The sequence below is a fragment of the Carassius carassius genome, chromosome 17, assembly GCF_963082965.1.
Source record: "Carassius carassius chromosome 17, fCarCar2.1, whole genome shotgun sequence".
Lineage (NCBI taxonomy): Eukaryota > Metazoa > Chordata > Actinopteri > Cypriniformes > Cyprinidae > Carassius > Carassius carassius.
The window spans coordinates 10,132,269-10,151,090 of record NC_081771.1 but is presented as its reverse complement, the minus strand read 5'-3'; the positions used below and the strand labels follow the sequence as shown (position 1 = coordinate 10,151,090).

The following is an 18,822-nucleotide window of genomic DNA, read 5'->3' as shown; positions in this document are numbered from 1 at the left end:
TGTTTTGTATCTCTACCAGTAGGTTGCTAATTCTTTGTCCCCCAAAAAAGTGTGGCTGCCTATTGATCATTTTATAAAGAAAATAATGTAGTATGCAAAAGTCACTTAAATATAAAACAGGGAAATTAAAAAATATTTTTTTCCCTTTTTTGTAAATGTAAGAAAAAGCATTTGTTGTCAAATGGAATGAGATAAAGGCTTTGGTGATAACATTTTGTTCTGTTTTTCTGAAAAACTATTAAGTAAATCTTGTTATAGAATATAGACAGAGATTTCAGGGATAACTTGAAAATCTTTTAATTGACAGCTTTTGAAATGAAACAGAGTCATTCAGTGAATATACACTGCTAATGAAAATGTCTAAATTGAAATAAGAAAAAGTAACACATTGGATACAACCTAATATAGGATCAAGTACACACCTGATATTTATTTACAGTACCTGACATGGCAACTGCCTAAAACCATTCTTGTTATGTAGTATTCTTGGAGTGTGGTGCAGCCATCAACATCAAAATTTGTTCATATTTACAAAATACATTTATGTTGGAAATCAAAATACAAAATACATTCAACTTTGGAAATCTTTTCTTCGCATTGTTTTTTTTTGGTAGTGAACAAATAACATTCTTGATTTTGTTGCATTTTTACAAAACGTCCCAATTTCTCTTGAATTGGGGTTATATATCACCTCCTCATCCACAATTTCAGTAATATAGAATTAGCAGTAGCTACAAATATAATTTGTATTATCATATTCATTCTTTCATGAATTATATCCTGTCAGTGACATTAAGTTTAGCATATACAGTTCATTACCTTAAAGCAAAAAAATTTAAAAATGCAAAAGGTTGTGATAGATTTTCAGTTTTTGTGCAATATCATATTGAAATGGAAGAAGGAAGAATAATTAGGTTCTAATAAATGATTAAATCACTTTTCTATCAGACATAATTAACTTGAAAATTGATTAAGTCTTCCTTTATCTTCTTGTAATGTTCTCCTGAGGGTAGCAGACAGGCATTTTATGAGTTCATGACAGTGGAAGATAAGAAAATGCCTTTTTAGGAATGACAGAAAGCTGAAAATGATAGGAGAAGAGTGAAATCATGTTAGTCTTTAAATGAAATATCAATACTCTTACAAAATATAACACCATGAGACCAGAGGGAATTCTGGACATGTTTTTGAGCTTTTAATGGACAAATTATGATAATGCAACTTCACAACCCAGTAAACACTAACCTTTCAGTGAGGCGTAGAAGGCTGTGAAGAATTCCAGGAGGGCAAAGCCTGGGGGTCTGTGAAGGCAGAGCTATAGGGTTGCAGGCCAGAGTTCAGTGAGGGTGAAGTTGTCAAGCTCTTTCCCAGGTTAAAAGATTCAGTTTCTTTTCTCTGGAATTCAATAGGAGACTGCAGGGCTATGGCAGGTGAGATAAAGGAGAAGAAACAGAACAGAGTCCATTAAGAATTATGCTCTAAGGCAGGGTCACAGAAAGGTCATTGGAAGGTATGATGATGATGATACCATTTAAGAAGTTGCGCTGTGTCTCCAGCATCTGTATGATGTCATTTGCCCAGGTCATTCTGATTTCTGGAGATGATGCTCGAAGAATGAATCGGTGCATGCTTCCATCGATATTACGAGACGTCAACACCATCCGACATGGATCATCTGGGCAATGTTCCTCAATTCCCAAACAACTAATCTACAAAAGATACAAATATTTACCCTCATATTTGTTTTTGTCTACAATTTTCCACTTTCTCTGCTTCTCACCTTGATGCTGTTTTTATAGATGTATCCTGACAGGCAAAAACCTTTCTTGCGGTCGATTGGCTCACTGAGGATGACAAGTTGCTCAAAGAGGAACACCCTTCTCTCTTTGGGACGGGAGAGAATACTGTTCTCATTCTCAATGAATGTGAAGGTGTCCTGTTGCAAGAGTTTCCCTTGTGCTCTCATCTGACCCTATGAACCCAATCAATCATGGGTGATCCGTGTGAATTTTTAGTGGAAGATAAAGGTAGAAGTGCTAATAAAACTATAAAGTAACTATAAATTCTATAAATAGATTATTTTATAAATAATGGACCTTGCAGTCCAAGGTGAAGTACAGTAAACCATTTCCATTTCTGTAGAGTATTGTCATCTCACCTCAAAACCCTGTAGTCTTCCAACATTCATCATGTCATTACATCGCTTTGGAACAAAACACATCACCTCTACTGCACTCTGAGAGATAAGGACACAAAAAGAGGACAGAATTATAATTCAGTGTCACCTGAGTTGCTCAGTCTTATAAGCCTGTACTGTGCCTACCTCAAGATCTTCTGTTTGTCTGCCTGCTTTAGTGTAGTACTTCAAGAAGTCCTGTAAGTAAACACATAAACAGAATAGGGAGGATATTAGGCATATAACAGGCATATGGATTTTAGCTCAGCTCCTTAATTTATAAAGAAGGACAAGAATATAAAAGGAAAACTGAGGAAATGTCTGAAAAGTTCTGTTTTGTTTTAATTTGTTTTTACTTAATTAGATACAGTTTTATAACTTGGTTCAACAAGGTATGGTAATTTTTATTTTCTTACAAATCACTATATAGCAACAAAAGCCATCATAATACTATCCTTACCTGTTTGTTGCTGTACTTGGTATCAGTACATACAATGACAAGATTTATAACAATGACTAAACAAGTTTGAGGATAATCCCTGGAATATATACCCTACCCTTCAAAAATGTGGGGGTTTAACATTCTACTTTCGAGAATTGTGGGAAAAAATGTATCAGAGTTTTTAACATAAGCACCAAACATTTGGATTTTAAAATGATCATGTGACACTAAAGACGTGAGAAATGACTTCTGAATTGCAGCTTTCACTATCACAAGCATAAATCACATTTGGAAATAGATTAAATAGAAAATAGTGATTTTTTAATTATTATAATATTTGAACTTTCTTTTTGTGGTGAGCATAAGAGACTAATTTTAAAAACTTTAAAAAGTTAGGCTGACAGAGGAGGGAAATAGAGAATAAACTAATTTTGGAGACAAATTGTTAGATTATATCATGATTTCTGTCAGATATTACTGGGACTGAGAAAACTTTTGGTGACGAAGACATAGAATGGGACCATTCTGATACTTTACCAATTCAACACAAATATGAATATATAATTTGTTTGTCAAAATTTGTAAGTCGTTTGAAAAATAAAATAAAAAGAGCATGTGTTTTTGCACATGCTTACACAAACACACCTTCAGCAGCAGCTGATACTTCATGATTCTCTGAACAGGTTTGATTAGCAGGTCATTTAACTGCAGTCTGTGACCCAGCTGTTGCCTCAGCTCCTACATGGAGAAAGAGTACAGGACAGTCATAGACCTGGACCTCATACACCAACAAGCAAACATTGCCTTAAAATTATATTCAGATTTTACCTCAAAATAGGTTTCAATATACTCTGAGACAATGTGCTCTGATTTTGGCTTGTTCTGACAATAAACCACATACATGTTGAGCCGCCTCTCCTGGAAAGCACACAGAGATATTAGATTCTTAACATCTGTTTCAATTTATGCAAGATGGTTTACTGCATTTAATGTTTACCATATCTCCAGCAATTTAACTTGCAAGAAGGAAGCAAACCATAGACTTACTTGTTTGATAAACAGTTGTGCCAGCAGGTCAGGTTCACACACACATTTCTCCAACTCTCCAAGAAAATAGCTGAGACAAAATAAAAAATAATGGTAGCAGCTGTAAGAAGGTCAGATGTGCACACCTCAATAGGCACATATCCTGGTGATCCACAGATCAATAGGTGACCTACTCTTTGTGCCAATCGTAGATCTGATGAATGTTCCCAAACACAATTTTATCCTTTCCCGCCAGATACTCGGGCACCCCAACACTATTCATTGTAGCCATATAACCCTGGAGAAGGGAGGAAATGAGAGTTAAAAAAGAAAAAGAAAGAATGAGTAAGATCTACTAACTGAATGCATTTATATCTTACCTCCACCACAAGCCCCAGATCCTCCACATACAGCTTCTCTGTTTCTACCAGCTCTGTCAGCACATATCTATAAGTGAGACATAAGGTATGCCAGATTCGGAGAAGGATTATTAACAATATCATTATTACTATTATCTTATAATTACCTACATGCTTTTCTCTAAGGCTGTTCTTCTCTCCTGCTCATCATCCTCTGGACTCTGTGATTGTACCAGTGTCTCATCAGTCAAGTCGAGATCTCTCTCCCCAGAATGCACATCGCAACATCGATGCCCCTGAAATTGGATTCATTAGCCATCACAAGCACAAATTAGCAATTATGTATAAAAAAACGTAAGTCTAGTACTCAGTGTTGTGCACCTGCAAGATATCATTTAGGTATCTTGGGTAACTGTCAGGAGATGATGGCCTTGAAAGTTCAGCACACTCCTGTATGCCACGGACAGAGAAAGGTGTTCAGTTTTGGTATAATATATCAAAATAACAGCAAATCCCCCATCTCTGTAATAAACAGAACCATTCAAAAGTTTGGGTTTGGAAAGATTTTTTGTTTTTGAAAGAAAAACACCAAGGCTGCATTTGTTTGTTAAAGAGAGAAATATTGTGATATATTATTAGGGTTTAAAATAAAATGTTTTCTACTTTAATATATTTAAAAATGTTCACATAACCATTAAGAAATAACTGTAATAATGCAGATTTTGAAAATAGTTGTGCTGTTTAATATTTTTGTTGAAACGGTGATACTTTTTTAGGATCCTTTGATGAATTTGTAACAAAGTAAAAGTCTGTTCTGTCATTTTTGTTTAATTTAAAGCATACTTGCTGAAGAAAATTATTACTATCTAACTGACCACATTTGTTTTGAACAGTATAGACTAAATTATGTCCATACCAGAGATCTGTAGGAGCGGGACAGTTTGTTGGACTTCGCTGTTGGGCTCAATGAGCTTTTAGCAGGTGAGAGAGGGAGAAACATATAGGATGACCCTTCTAGGCTCTGAATGTCCTGTGAGCTCTGACTCTTGCCACCTGTGCCCAGGCTAAACCTTCGAACTGGGCTGCTCAACCATCTCCTGAAGGCTTTGATGGAGCATTTGGGTGTGCTACATGGTTGTCTAGTGGAAAGAGGCTGATGGTTGCTGGGTGAGATTGGAGAAAGGTCATCAATTGAGATGGAGATTGAAGGTATATCAGGAGGCAAGGAGACATCGCTGAGCTCTGTCAATGTGTATGCCTCTACAATAGACAGAAAGACAGAGAGAGAAAAGAAATGTAGCAGAAGATCTTTAAAAAAACATTTCCAAAAAACTAAAGAAATAAACAGCTTTCATATTTACACTGAAAAAATAATAATAGTGGCAGCTGTGATATTTTCTGTTATCAGAAAATATATTGTTGCAACATTTGACAAATTATTGGATGGAATTTTTAGTTGACTACACATATTACGGACTATGTATTTTTATGCATAATTAAATAATATACTGTGAATATGCACTGATATTGTACTGACAACCACTACAATAAAACAGCGAGTACAATAAAAATCTTTAGAAATTACCTTTACTCTCCATTACCGTTGGTCAGCCTTAAATAAGTGATATGTCTTTCATGTTTTATTTATTTATTTATTATTCTTTATTAATCATTTTAACAATATTTTACCATTAAAGTTCATCTTTTGTCTATTAAAATATTATGGTTTAAAAATATTTTACTATAAAATATTTTCAGAATAAATTATAAATTAAAACATAGTTTGAAGTACTTTTCAGAAAAAATTATCTCTTTTTTTTTTTTGGCTAATTTCGGACTGTGTTAAAAAAATCTCAGTTGGCACATCTGCAAAGTGCCATTTGCACAGTATGCTTATTTGTGCTCAAGAAACATTTCTTGTTATAACCATATTTAAAAATGGTTGTGCTGCTTAATATTTTTGTGTAAATCATGATGAATAAAAAAAAAAAAAAAAAAAAAAAAAGAATGGCATTTATTTAAAACAATATTTTTGCAACCATGTAAAAGTCTTTACTGTCACTTTCTTTTGATCAATTTAATGTATATCCTTGCTGAATAAAAGTATTAAATTATTTCAATCAAACAAACGATCAATCAACTAATATAAAAGCAATGTGGTAGGTAAAATGGTCATGTATGAGAATGAGGATGAGATGAGAGTTATAAGGTTGATATATCGCAAGGGAATTTCCAGCTCCATCACAAATATTCATCTTGCAGTTATTTTTGCTGAATTTTCCACATAGTCATGAAAGGTTGAATATAAATATAACTGGCAGCACACTGAAGAGATTCTGCCTTATACGCAGATGATACAGCTTAAAATGGTTTGTACATACACACATGATTTAAAAGCTTTACAGTGCAAAATGGGGGAAACATGCCCTATCTGAAGGGCATGAAGGGAAAGAAAGACTGAGAGAGAGAATGAGGGACAGAACAGAGGGGATTCTACAATTTCTGTGTGATATATGGATTAGCTGTTTCTAAAGGCCACATAACCATAATCCTGCAACAACCATTCACACACACACAATAATTCAGAAATAATACATTTCTTTAGATAATCCATGAAAAATAACACTAACAAAAAAAAAAAAGTGAAAAAGTCAATGGTTAATAAAATAATAAAATAACAAAATAAATGGTTAATAAAATAATAAAATAACAAAATAACGGTTCAACATTTCTACAAACTACAGGTTGAATGCATGTATTATTATGAAGCAAAATAACAAGTTTACATGCAAGCAATATTTTTCAAACTCTATAAATTAATATCTTATTGTTAATTAATCATTTTGGCCTTATCAAGTTTTCTGGGAACACATTCAGGAATGTTAATCCTGTAAAAACAGCAAAGCTTAACAATGTGCAAATACATTTAAGGTACAAATGTCAAAAGTGAAAAAGCTACTAATGGATCTCTTACCTTGCTGTGTGAAGCAGCACTTACACCTGGCCAAAACTTTCTGACAGAAGTGTGCACAGCCACACACCCCTAGGCCACGACGCCCCATCATACCACCCGGGTAAACACAGCTGTACCACCACCCTGCAGCATGGCACTCTGACGATGTTTACTCCTACTCTCCTACTCTCGGTTCAGAGGTAATCCTGAGCTCTGAATTTACATGCAACATCTGTATAATCCCTCTGCTCTTATCCACATAGACCCACATCACATCATGCCTGGATTCAAAAAGATATTCTTTCTGTAGACTGCCTCTTCACCTCTTCGGCAAAGAAGAGGGTCAGAAAGTGAAAAAAGGGGAGGGGTATTTAAAAACAGTGATCCTACTTTATTACTACTGTACTGACAGTTGGTGTGTGAGAGAGGGTGAGAGATAGAGGATGGTTGTGATGGGCTCCTAATATTATCTCACCTTTACTTTCTAGCTGCTGTTAACTGTGCACATTTAGCAGCACCAAAAGGAATGGCAAAAATAATGACCATTTCCAAACAAGTTTCTTAAAGTCACAATGAAACGGAAACAGTGAAAGATATATTTCTATGTTATGTGACATATATCCAAGAAAGTTTAACAAATTATTGAAAAAGAAGAAAATGTAGGGTGGGGAATTAGTTGCATCATTTGTTGATCAGATTTTTAGATGTAATGTTGCAAAACAGAAGCATTATGTTTTATTTCATGAAACATTTACATGAACCAGTAAATAAATATATAAAAATTCAAATATGGGTAAATTTTTACTTCCGAAAATTCTGATAATATTTTCTTCTGTATTGTGAAGTTTAGGAGAGTAAAATGCATTCTTGAGAAAAAAAAAAAAGTAGAAAGGGACTTGATTTTTTTCCATTCTTGTCATGTTGCTGGAGGGGGAGGGAAAGTTCACGTTTTTGAGAAAAAGAAAAGAAAAGAAAAGAAAAGAAAAAAGAAAAAAGAAAAGAATAAATGATGTGTACAGATTATTAATAAGAGTTGTCGATTTTGATTTCATTGTGACATTCAACATTCGTTAACGCCCATGAAAAACATTTTAAAATGTGCCATAAATCCACAGTGTTGTTTACATTTCCGGTTGATGGAGTGAATCTAGAAAGGCTACAACACTTGACAACATACACTTCCATATGTACAAGACGTAAAGAAAGGCGAAACGAATAATACCACAGGATGTATATCTGTCTTCAGATACTACAGTTCACTCCACATTTAAGAACAACCTTGTATTGCCATCTTATGGTGAAACATCAGGAATCATATAAAGGGTTCCTTTTTCTCATTCATGATAGGCTACTAATGCCCCGTTTCCACCGCAGGAACTTTACCCAGGAACTAGTGACTTTGGCCTGGTACTCGGTGTGTTTCCACCGCAGGAACCAGGAACTAAATAAAGTTACGGGTAAAAAAATGCCCCTCAGAAAGTCCCTGCTGGCGAGGTGGTACTTTTTCAAAGTTCCTGAACTTTCGGTGGCGGGACTTGGCCGCTAAACATCCTGATTGGTTGAGTTCATGCAGCATTGGTTGAGTTCAACAACATTTATTTGGATCAATATTTTCTAAATATTACTGTTATTGTGTCATGAAATGTAATTTTAAAATTAACATCACACTCCCGAGTCGAATGCACAAAGTCCGCACTACCGAGAATGCACGTCCAAAATCAGCGTACTTTGTATTGAGAAACGCGCGCAGACCTACGTCACCAGTCTATTTGCCTAATCTTCCCGGTACTTTACACCGCGGTGGAAACGCAGAAAGCAACCGGTCTGGGGGGAAAAAAGTTCCTGGGAAAAAAAGTTCCTGATACAAATGTTCCGGGTAATTTCGGTGGAAACGCGGCATAAAACATTTATCTTGGAATAATGTAGCCTATATCTGTACAGAGTGAAATATTCACCTGAAGATAAACCATTTAAGGTTTCTTGTTCTTGTTTTTGGGCATCTCCATGTAATTTATTAGAGACTGAGAAAGAGTGTGTTTACATGTTTTGAGTGTAAAGAATTCCGGTTCAGTGGAAAGAAGACCTCTCCTAATCATTATGAAAGGGTATGTTTGACCCCTCACCTTTGCCCTCAGGTATGTGTTTGGGTCTTGAGCTCCAGCTTTGTTCTCCATTTTCCCATTCTGTACCCTTCTCTGAACAACCCTGCTTGTCTTGGAGTAAAAGACTCCTTTCGGTGTGTTCTTGCATCTGAAACGGGTCATAAAATTTAGTGTTATCCTCAAGCTCTGAAAGGGCAAATTCATATGACTCTTAAAAAATGCATACCTCCTCAAACTAGACCAACAAGACACTTTATTTCTCGAGAAAACATTTTGGATTTTGGGTGAAATATGACCCTGGTGTCTTTAATTTCCTTTTTTATTATGAGGAAATAATTATATAGATATGTTGACAATCCATGTTGTTTAATGTTTTTGTTGGGATTTACAGTCTTTACACGTCTTTCCATTAACAGACAATCCAGACTTTGCAAGTTAAGCTGAAATGAGTGTGTATAATTGTTCGTTTTTAAAGCTCTTAATGGCCTTGCCCCACCTTATGTAACTGAGATGCTCACTGTTCGTCAGCCAAACAGGGCTCTTAGGTCAACTAATCAACTTTTGCTGGAAGTCCCAAGGTCACGATACAAATACTGGGGTGATTGGGCTTTTTCTATAGCTGGGCCCAGACTCTGGAATACACTTCCCATGGATATGCACACCAATACTGACCCAGGCCTTTTTAAAGCTAAGCTTAAAACTTATTTATTTAGGCTTTTACTATCTAGCAATTGTTGTGACAATTGAATGTATTTTATGTATTTTTTTTGTTGTTGGATTTTATCATTAGTTTTTATTTTTTTTTGTTTTTATTGGAAAGCACATGGTTGAGTTTTTTAAAGGGCTGTATAAATAAATGTTGATTGACTAATCATGCCTACTGTATCTATTGTAGTAATAATGCATCCAAATTACAGTGTGCTGGAGGCCTTATCTTGTGTGCTTGCTTCCTTTGTTTGCAGTAAACATTTGGCAGGTTGGCCTAGTTGGAGCAATCTCTGCATTGAGCAGATTACTTGTTGTGACAAGTTTGACAAATTTCTATTGAAGGCTTAAAGTCTATGAAGTAATCATTTTCTGTTTAGAGAAGTTCAAAGAAGCCCACAGTCTTTCAAAAAGACAGCGACTAAAAAGACTCACTAAAAATACTTAAGACAGATTTGCACGCGGTCCATGTAATTTTTGCTGATTGTGTTGCTGGTAAACAGAAAACATGCATCCTTAGGCATAAGAAAAGAGCCACAGACTTTGTGACAAAGCGTTGTTGGCATGCTTGCACATTATTATGGTATTGCTAAAGCATCCAAGTTATTTACACAAGCACAAGAGAGAAAATACTATACTGTAAGAAAGGTAAAAACTAATAATAATATAGTGTGGTGTACTGATTAAAACAGTCAGCATAGTTGTCCTGGGGTTTAATATGCTGCTTTGTACTTCAGCTAAAACATTACATTTTGCGAATGCATATTTTTGATATCTATATATGGAAATGTAATATACAGACACAACATTTACATACTGTAGAAATGTGTCTGTGAGGGGGTTTAATAAACATTGATGTAAAAGAAGTTAGTGTACATTATTACAAAATCACACACTGAAAACGCATCATTTAGCATGTCATGTATGCATATTCACAAGAAGAGTCAACATTCAGCTTCTACTGATAAAGACAGTAGTCTATTGTATGTCTATGTACAGTTTATACTTTACACTATAGTTTGATTGAAAGTGGTCTCCAAAAGTGGCCTAATATTTATCATTTTAAATATGCAATAATGTTTGGTTATTGTTCCGGTTAGAGTTGTTGTAGTAATTAAAATGAGAATTTTATTAAAGCTCAATGGAACAATTTAAAAGTTAACATGTAAGTGTGTGTTTGCTCACCCAGTGCTGATTACTCAGGGCCAAGGATGGGAGAGTGTTTGATAGAGACATCAGCAGCTGCTCTGTGTTTCCCTGAAGTTTGGCCAAGCTCTTCATCTTCTCTTTCTCTTCTCTGTCTCCAGACTGATGAAGGAAATTCTTGCTTGTATGTTTTGTTGTGTCTTCTCAGTGCTGTCCTGCTTAATCCCCACTCAGCTCCTCCTGACTCACAGACACACATTCTTATCTTCTCCCCCTCTGCTGTCCACCACCCAATCCCTCCCTCTTCTCCAACACCCTCTTGCTCCATCTTGACCTCCCTGGGCCAGAGAAAGAGTGCAACGAGAGAAAAATTTAGGGTTAGTCTAATGTACTTCTAAAATAAAAAACAGCATGTTTTGTATATGTGACCCTGAACCACAAAACCAGTCATAAGTAGCATGGGTATATTTGTAGCAATAGCCAGCAATAGATTGTATTGGGTTAAAATTATCTTTTTTTTTTCTTTTATCCCAGAAATCATTAGGATATTAAGTAAAGATGCAGATATTTTGTACATTTTCTACCATAAATATATTAAAACTTAATGTTTGATTAGTAATATTGATTGCTAAGAACTTCATTTGGATAACTTTAAAGGTGATTTTCTCAATATTTTTAATATATATATATATATATATATATATATATATATATATATATATATATATATATATATATATATATTTATTTATTTTTTGCATCTTCAGATTCCAGATTTTGAAATAGTAGTATCTCAGCAAAATATTGTCCTATCCTAACAAACCATACATCAATGGAAATAAATTGTGTATACATCTCAATAATAATAAAAATGTCCTCTTATGACTAGTTTTGTGGTCCTGGGTCACGTGTGTGTGTGTGTGTGTGTGTGTGTGTGTGTGTGTGTGTGTAACAAGGATCACTCACTTCCTTAAGTGCTGCTGGGATTCAGGAGGATTAACTTAATATGAGCTTAAATTAGGCACATGTGTTGTTTTGTGAAGACTTGATGATAAAATATAAAAATATAAAATATAAAATGCCTTTAGAATTGCAAGAATGAATGCAAATTTGCTTGCAATTTTAGGTTATTGATATATTTTTACATAAAATCTTATTGTGAGTCTGCATGTTCAGTTAATAAGCACAAAATGTTGGTGTTAATTCCATAATGATTATTGGTATTTATTTGTGCCACACTAATCAGACAAATTTCTGTGGGGCTGCTTTACGGAGATGGTTTGTCCTATTTTGACTCTCTGAAGAGGCAGACATAAAATGTTAATTACTAATGAAACATTGCAACTGGTCATGTAAGGACAGTTTTGTCAGCAAAGTATGCCATTCTGTCTTGAAATCTTGTCAAAGACAACTTGTAATTTACTTTTCCTCACATTCCATATAATCCTCTGAGCTAAAATCAGAGTCCCTGTGACATAAAACAAACAAAGCCCTGAAACACACCCACTGTATGTTAAACTTCATCAGTATTATTGCATGCATGATCTTTAATACTTACACTTTAATGAACAAGTGAGAGCATGATTGGGTTTGTTTGTCAGTATGAGACGGAGAGAAAGAAACAGAGACAATTTTGAGTATGTGTGTGTGAAAGGTGATTATTCTCCGAAAGCCTTAGGTCTTTTTTGATCCCGAAAGGCATTAGTCAGTCTAATGACCTGAGGTGTTACGGAGCATTTATACACCCCTCTGTGTTCACATCACATACTACTACACACACGATGAGGAAGACGTCAAGCTGATGGTTGTATTTTCTGCAAGCTAAGGTTTCTGATAATGACTTGAGACATTTTTTAAGGGATTAGCAGCATTCACTGAAGAAACATATTTTCTTCTGAAGTGTGAACACAGGTGAGTTATACTCTTTTGACATCTATATCTATTTAAAAATCTAGTTTAAAACGTATTGCCAGACTGTCAGTAAGCTTTTAAGAGCATCTGGCGGTTTTCTAAATTGTTCATAAGAGCTCTAAAGAGAATGTTTTTGCTTTATTTTTGAAACCTTTGGTTTTGTATTTTGCTAGATTTTTTAATTTAATTAATTAATAGAAATACCAGTTTTGTAAACTAAACTAAACATGTTTCACAACTTAAAATTGTTGTATCAACATATACACATATGAATAGTAGAGTTAACTGAGGTAACGTGTGTTTTTAGAGTCTACTGTATATACAGTATAAGCCTGTTTACAGATATCTGTGTATTTTAAGCCTGAGCAGGCCAGATTTAGAACTGACAATTACAGCACAGCTGACCCAGGATAAATCTGGAGCTATGAAAACTCCTAACTTTCTTGCATCATAAGCTTTTGAGTCAATTGAATGGTAATGGTTGCCATCACTGACAGTGCTTTATTTGTTTGTTTATTGATCTATTTGAAGGTTCTTTCACTTGATCAGAGAGCCTTGTGGTTTACCTGGTATGTTTACCTCAAGACAGGGGCCTCACTTTCCTCATATGCCAACAAAGATGGTATAGGCAAGACTGATCTCTGGAGGCATGGCAGCAGTTCAAAGCTCTGCCTTTGTCAACCCAAATCTGGGGTCAGGCCTGGACGAGGATGAAATCTCATTGTTGGAAGAAGAGTCGGACTCTGGAAGCTTGTTGTCCGATGATTCTGTTCTTCCGGATTATGAACAAGAGGAAAGGAAAAAAGGAACTGCCAACACACTATATGAGGCTTGTGTCCAAAATGACCCAGAGGCACTGAAGAGAGTGTTGGGACGAGGTGTGACCTATGATGAGGTCATGGAAGTTGACCCTAATGGCAGGGTAAGACAGATTAGTATTAAAAGGGCATGAGACAGACTGACCAATCACAGAGGAGTAAAATCATGCAATAAAAATATGTACAGTATTTTTTTTATATATAATTTTTTAGGTCAACCTGGATCGCTGTTTTGGTTTCCAAAATGTAAATATGTTTAACTGTATAAGTAGAATTATGTCTGAAGTTAACATTTCTTGATGAGACTTTCTTATTTATTTAACAAACATTGTCACTCCAGATGTGAACTACAACTGCAATAAGGGTGTGTTTACTTAAGAAATAAATTACATAGCTTTTAATTAGCAACTTGTTAACACAAAATTCATGTTTGCAGCATGGCTACATGCATTTGTAACCTATCAGCATGAAAAAGTCAGTTAAAGTAATGTTAACAGATATTGTACTCCTAACTCATCACTGGAAATTCCTGAGGAAACCACTGTCTTGAAAAAAAAAAACACTCAGAGAACAGTTTTTGATCATTTTATTAGTGTCACAGGGTTATTACAGTTTGGTTGATTAGAAAATAGTTACCTGTTGATGTAAAGTGTCCGTATATATTTTCATATCTCTTTAACTTTTCACCTGTCTAAGAATTACCATGATTCTTTCTTGTAGAATGGACTGATGGTGGCTGCATATAAAGGCTTTCTTCCAGTAGTTTATGATTTGCACGGCTGTCCACATCTGGATATTAACCACCAAGACAATGAAGGCAACACTGCTTTAATGATCGCAGCTCAAGCTGGTCAGTTGGTGCAATATGTGATGCCAATGTCTTGGTGGAAATTAGATGAACTGCTGCCTGGACTCTGCTGGCAATAATAGTGTTCCAGGCAAATAGTGTTGATTTTTGTGAATATGATGGAATAATTTACATAGAATTAAGGAATGACAAAGACTTCATGTTAAATACTATTTGAGTTTTTATGAATGTACCCCATTTCTTCATTTTGTATATGTTCAAAACTATAAAGTAAAAAAAGTGTTCAATCTTTCTGTACACAGGTCATGTCTCCATATGTAACTACATCATGAATTACTTCCCTGGAGCAGAGACAGAGATCAGAGACTACAGAGGATTCACTGCCCTCATTAAAGCTGCCATACAGGGCAGGAATGATGTGGTGGCAGCTCTTATAATGCATGGTTAGTAGTTGAACAAATGGTGAGCATGATTTCACCAAGTGCAACATTTTCCTGGATCAACATCCATTCCAATCAACCAATCAGATTAGAGATATAACTTTTTCAGAAAATATCTGTTTTAGGTTTACAATCAGGGTTAGGTGCTTCTACACCCTTGTTACAATGCTGTCTCATTACCAATTTGTACGATTTGTCTAGACCCCAGTGATGGGTAGGTTTAGGGGCGGCATTAAGTGAAGGTCATTCAAACAATTTCATACGAATTGTGCAACCTCGTAAAATATGTACGAATTGCCGTGAGATCAGTCGGATCATTTCCCACTGATTTTAGGAATATATTATGGGTAGGGTTAAGTTTGGGGGTAGGGATTTGGATTGGGTTAAGTCTATATTTTTGTACAATAATGTTGATCCAGTATCTTCAAAAGATGTAGACCCAGGAACATGTCTTACTTGGGAGAATCACGGAGACCTTGAACACACACATGCTGATATGCTGAAAATGGTCCTTCACTATTTTGGCATTGCATATACTCATCACATCACTGGGGAGAGACAAGAAGTCACCAAATTTCCCACAGTCAAGAATGGCATAGCTGGCATTGAATCAGGTTGCCTCAGTAGCATCCATAAGATTAATTACAGTAAGTAATTACAACATAACTAGACAAAGGGATTTCTTACACAGCATTCTTTATTTTTAGAAGTATATTCCTCCAGCATTCTTCTGATATACAACTTATTAAATTCTCTGTATTGTTCTGTTTTAGGTGCTGATGTAAAGGCTGTAGACTCCAACCGTGGTAAATGTGCACGTGACTGGGCACTGAAAACAGGTCGCTTTGACACGCTGAATCGTCTGCGCCACCTTGCGCTTCATCCAACAGCTGAACAGTTCTGTGACACCTACATTCCAGAGTGGCCCAACCTTAAGGTGCTGGTCAGCAAAGCAACAGCCAATAAGAGTGCCAGCCAGAAGCTGACTCATCGTCTCAAGGGTACTTTTGGTTTCAGTTTCCCACGTGACCCACAGGACAATGGTGTCATGGATCACATGGTGCGAATGACCACCAGCCTACACAGCCCGCTCATAGCCATGGCCACACGGCCACTGTGCCCAAGCAGCCCTCCACAGATGGGTAAACGTCGGCTTGCTGTGGCTGAACTGATGCAGAAGTACTCACAGAAGCAGCTGGAGGAGAGTTCACTGTGCCATCGAAACAGCTCCATCTCCTCCATTTCTTCTTCTGTCCACTCGGCTGAGTCTGTCTCTTTGTCCTGCTGTGCCGATACAGAGAGACGAGGCAGTGTACTGTCCATTGCTCAGTCTGGAATGCGCACATTCATTCCTCGTAGTATGGCATCAAGGCGCAATAGCATCTTCCCCTCTGGCTGTATCCCACAGATTGAAGTTACTAAATCCTCTGAGCCCACCCCAAAAAAGGAGAAGAAGAAAAAAAAGCAGAAAGGTTACCTGGAGCCTCCAAAGTGGAAGTATAAGGAGGCCAAGGATGAGAAGAAGAAAGAGAAGAAAGCATTGAAGGAAAAGGAAGAGAAGGAAAAGGAGAAGAAAAGCAAAGACAAGGATAAAGGAAAAAGGAAAAAGCGTGATGAATAAGATGGGCTTTCTGAACCCTCAGTAAGGTTGTAGATGCCTTCAGTGTAATTGTGTGTGGGGAAATGCTTGATGACAGATTCAGTAAAGCAATGCAGTGAAGAACGCATGGGCCCTGAAAAGAGGAAGTGCATTTTGAAACCTCAGTGGTGCATTCCTGTCTCACGAAAATCCCTTCCAACTTCCTATCATGGCAATTTATCTATGACCATTTCAGTCAGTCTTATAGGCTTTAAGGTCTCTGATTGGATGACTTACATGTAGAATAATTCTTGAAAGAGTGCTATATGTAAATAATCACATACAGTACATCATCAGAACTGAATAGTGCTTAACCAAAATACAGTTCATATTTAACAACTGACTACTTTTAGTCACAGAAAAAAACAGAGTTACATTAACCACAGTTTACTTGGAAAATTACTTTATCCCACAGCAATTGGGGTTATGTGCAACAAACTTCTGTAATCAGGTTACATCATTTCCAGATCAGATTTTTTTGTATGTGCTTTCTTAAATATGGAGTTTTTTCACTCAAGATGCCTTCGAAGCAAATATACCACTCATAACAAATGTCAATCACAAACGTAGATTGCTATCTAAAAAATATATATTTTTCTTCTTCTCACTAACATTTGGATATTAAAACTGAATAAATTCCTGCAATAAAAACAAATAGCTAAGCTACATTAAAAGTTCATAGATAGCACTGTCCGTTCATACTGCTATTAATACTTTCTTGACAAGCGGATGCAATGAGACCAGCTTTGCGGTTTGGTCAGATGACAACAATATACCCTATTCACCTCCTAAAAAACGAAAAAACTATTTTTTGCAACGACTGTACTTTCAGAAAAAGTACAATGCTATAAGGTACATTCTTGTATCTTATTTACCTCCATATACTACATATTATGCTACATATTAGTAACTTAAAGGCAGTGGTTCTGAACTTTGTTCCTGAGGAGATCCTTTGTATGTCTCTCTTGTCTCACACTCAGTTCAGTTGATGGATTCTCTTCTAATGAGCTGATTATCTGAATCAGGTGTGTTAAAGAAGGAAGACACACACATAATATTGATGATGTATTATATTTGTAAATGTGTACTGTACATATGATTTAATAAACTATGTATGCCGAAGTACACAAAGATCTTATTGGCTTTTTCTTACCCTCCCCTTGCTGGATTAGAGATCTAGCCTTGTCTCTCAGGTCAGGCAGAGGTCTCTGGATAAGTTTGGGATCATGAGCCATGGCTACTAAAGGACAAGCTCTGGAATCACTTTTGTAGTGTTAAGATCTATATCACCAAGGAGAGATAAATTATGTGCACCCAATATTACAGAACATAAAGACTAGATCTGAAATTAACTGAGTGGCCATAAGTGACAACTAAACATTTTAGAATTAAGGAATACACACCACTTATAAATTTAAAAGGAAAATTGTTAGATATTTCTTTAAGATTTCTAATGTATGGAAAGAGGTGTCAACATCAATTAAGGCCAATTAGAAAAATTGTAATTGTACTAGAAAAAATAAACAAATAAATAAATATTGCATATACAGTACAGACCAAAAGTTTGCACACACCTTCTCATTCAAAGAGTTTTCTTTATTTTCATGACTATGTAAATTGTAGATTCACACGGAAGGCATCAAAACTATGAATTAACACATTTGGAATTATATATGGGATTATATACATAACAAAAAAGTGTGAAACAACTGAAAATATGTCATATTGTAGGTTCTTCAAAAATTGCCACCTTTTGCTTTGATTACTGCTTTGCACACTCTTCGCATTCTCTTGATGAGCTTCAAGAGGTAGTCACCTGAAATGGTCTTCCAACAGTCTTGAAGGAGTTCCCCAAGAGATGCTTAGCACTTGTTGGCCCTTTTGCCTTCACTCTGTGGTCCAGCTCACCCCTAAACCCCTAAACTAATCTCGATTGGGTTCAGGTCCGGTGACTGTGGAGGCCAGGTCATCTGGCGCAGCACCCCATCACTCTCCTTCTTGGTCAAATAGTCCTTGATGCCTTCAGTGTGAATCTACAATTTTCATAGTCATGAAAATAAAGAAAACTCTTTGAATGAGAAGGTGTGTCCAAACTTTTGGTCTGTACTGTATATATATTGTAAATGAAAACTGCAGCACGATAAGAATAAAAACTGCTTAAATTCACAACAAAGCAGAGCTGAAATTTCCAACTGGTGAAACACTGTGTTCACCAATAGGAAGTTCACTGATCTCAAAAAAGGGTGCAATTTTTTTTTTTAGCCCACTACATTGTGTGTAAACTATTTCAATGAATT

The 18,822-nt window shown here is 35.9% G+C and overlaps 2 protein-coding genes across 3 annotated transcripts; one reads left to right on the top strand and one right to left on the bottom strand.

The window, feature by feature from the left end:
- Nucleotides 1-612: 612 nt before the first annotated feature.
- arhgef25b (Rho guanine nucleotide exchange factor (GEF) 25b) lies at nucleotides 613-11,157 on the bottom strand. 2 transcript variants are annotated; one of them, XM_059570824.1, is made up of 16 exons: nucleotides 10,949-11,157; nucleotides 9,080-9,206; nucleotides 4,920-5,263; nucleotides 4,385-4,453; nucleotides 4,175-4,299; nucleotides 4,025-4,091; nucleotides 3,839-3,942; nucleotides 3,666-3,735; nucleotides 3,447-3,536; nucleotides 3,264-3,356; nucleotides 2,324-2,374; nucleotides 2,159-2,236; nucleotides 1,781-1,972; nucleotides 1,529-1,709; nucleotides 1,246-1,421; nucleotides 613-1,081 (listed from the first exon to the last, which is right to left on the bottom strand). In XM_059570824.1, the coding sequence occupies exons 1-15, from the start codon at nucleotides 11,042-11,044 to the stop codon at nucleotides 1,249-1,251; spliced, it is 1,860 nt and encodes a 619-aa protein (XP_059426807.1). In that variant the 5' UTR covers nucleotides 11,045-11,157; the 3' UTR covers nucleotides 613-1,081; nucleotides 1,246-1,248. The 2 variants fall into 2 exon arrangements, with proteins under 2 accessions (XP_059426807.1, XP_059426808.1); XM_059570825.1 differs by lacking the exons at nucleotides 9,080-9,206; nucleotides 10,949-11,157 and adding an exon at nucleotides 6,978-7,395.
- Nucleotides 11,158-12,665: 1,508 nt separating this feature from the next.
- On the top strand, nucleotides 12,666-16,831 carry ankrd33ab (ankyrin repeat domain 33Ab). The gene is made up of 5 exons (XM_059570177.1): nucleotides 12,666-12,820; nucleotides 13,352-13,742; nucleotides 14,359-14,488; nucleotides 14,749-14,889; nucleotides 15,660-16,831. Exons 2-5 carry the CDS (start codon nucleotides 13,470-13,472, stop codon nucleotides 16,505-16,507), a joined length of 1,392 nt encoding a protein of 463 aa, XP_059426160.1. The 5' UTR covers nucleotides 12,666-12,820; nucleotides 13,352-13,469; the 3' UTR covers nucleotides 16,508-16,831.
- Nucleotides 16,832-18,822: the final 1,991 nt, after the last annotated feature.

Excerpts from the sequence above, each read along its gene's own strand:
- arhgef25b (XM_059570824.1), bottom strand. The coding sequence starts at position 11,044 with ATGAAGAGCTTGGCCAAACTTCAGGGAAACACAGAGCAGCTGCTGATG. Across the intron at positions 3,537-3,665 it reads CACAACTGTTTATCAAACAA|GAGAGGCGGCTCAACATGTA; the intron begins GTAAGTCTATGG and ends TGTGCTTTCCAG. Across the intron at positions 1,422-1,528 it reads ACAGCGCAACTTCTTAAATG|CCCTGCAGTCTCCTATTGAA; the intron begins GTATCATCATCA and ends CACCTGCCATAG.
- ankrd33ab (XM_059570177.1), top strand. The coding sequence starts at position 13,470 with ATGGCAGCAGTTCAAAGCTCTGCCTTTGTCAACCCAAATCTGGGGTCA. Across the intron at positions 13,743-14,358 it reads AAGTTGACCCTAATGGCAGG|AATGGACTGATGGTGGCTGC; the intron begins GTAAGACAGATT and ends TCTTTCTTGTAG. Across the intron at positions 14,890-15,659 it reads GGCAGCTCTTATAATGCATG|GTGCTGATGTAAAGGCTGTA; the intron begins GTTAGTAGTTGA and ends GTTCTGTTTTAG.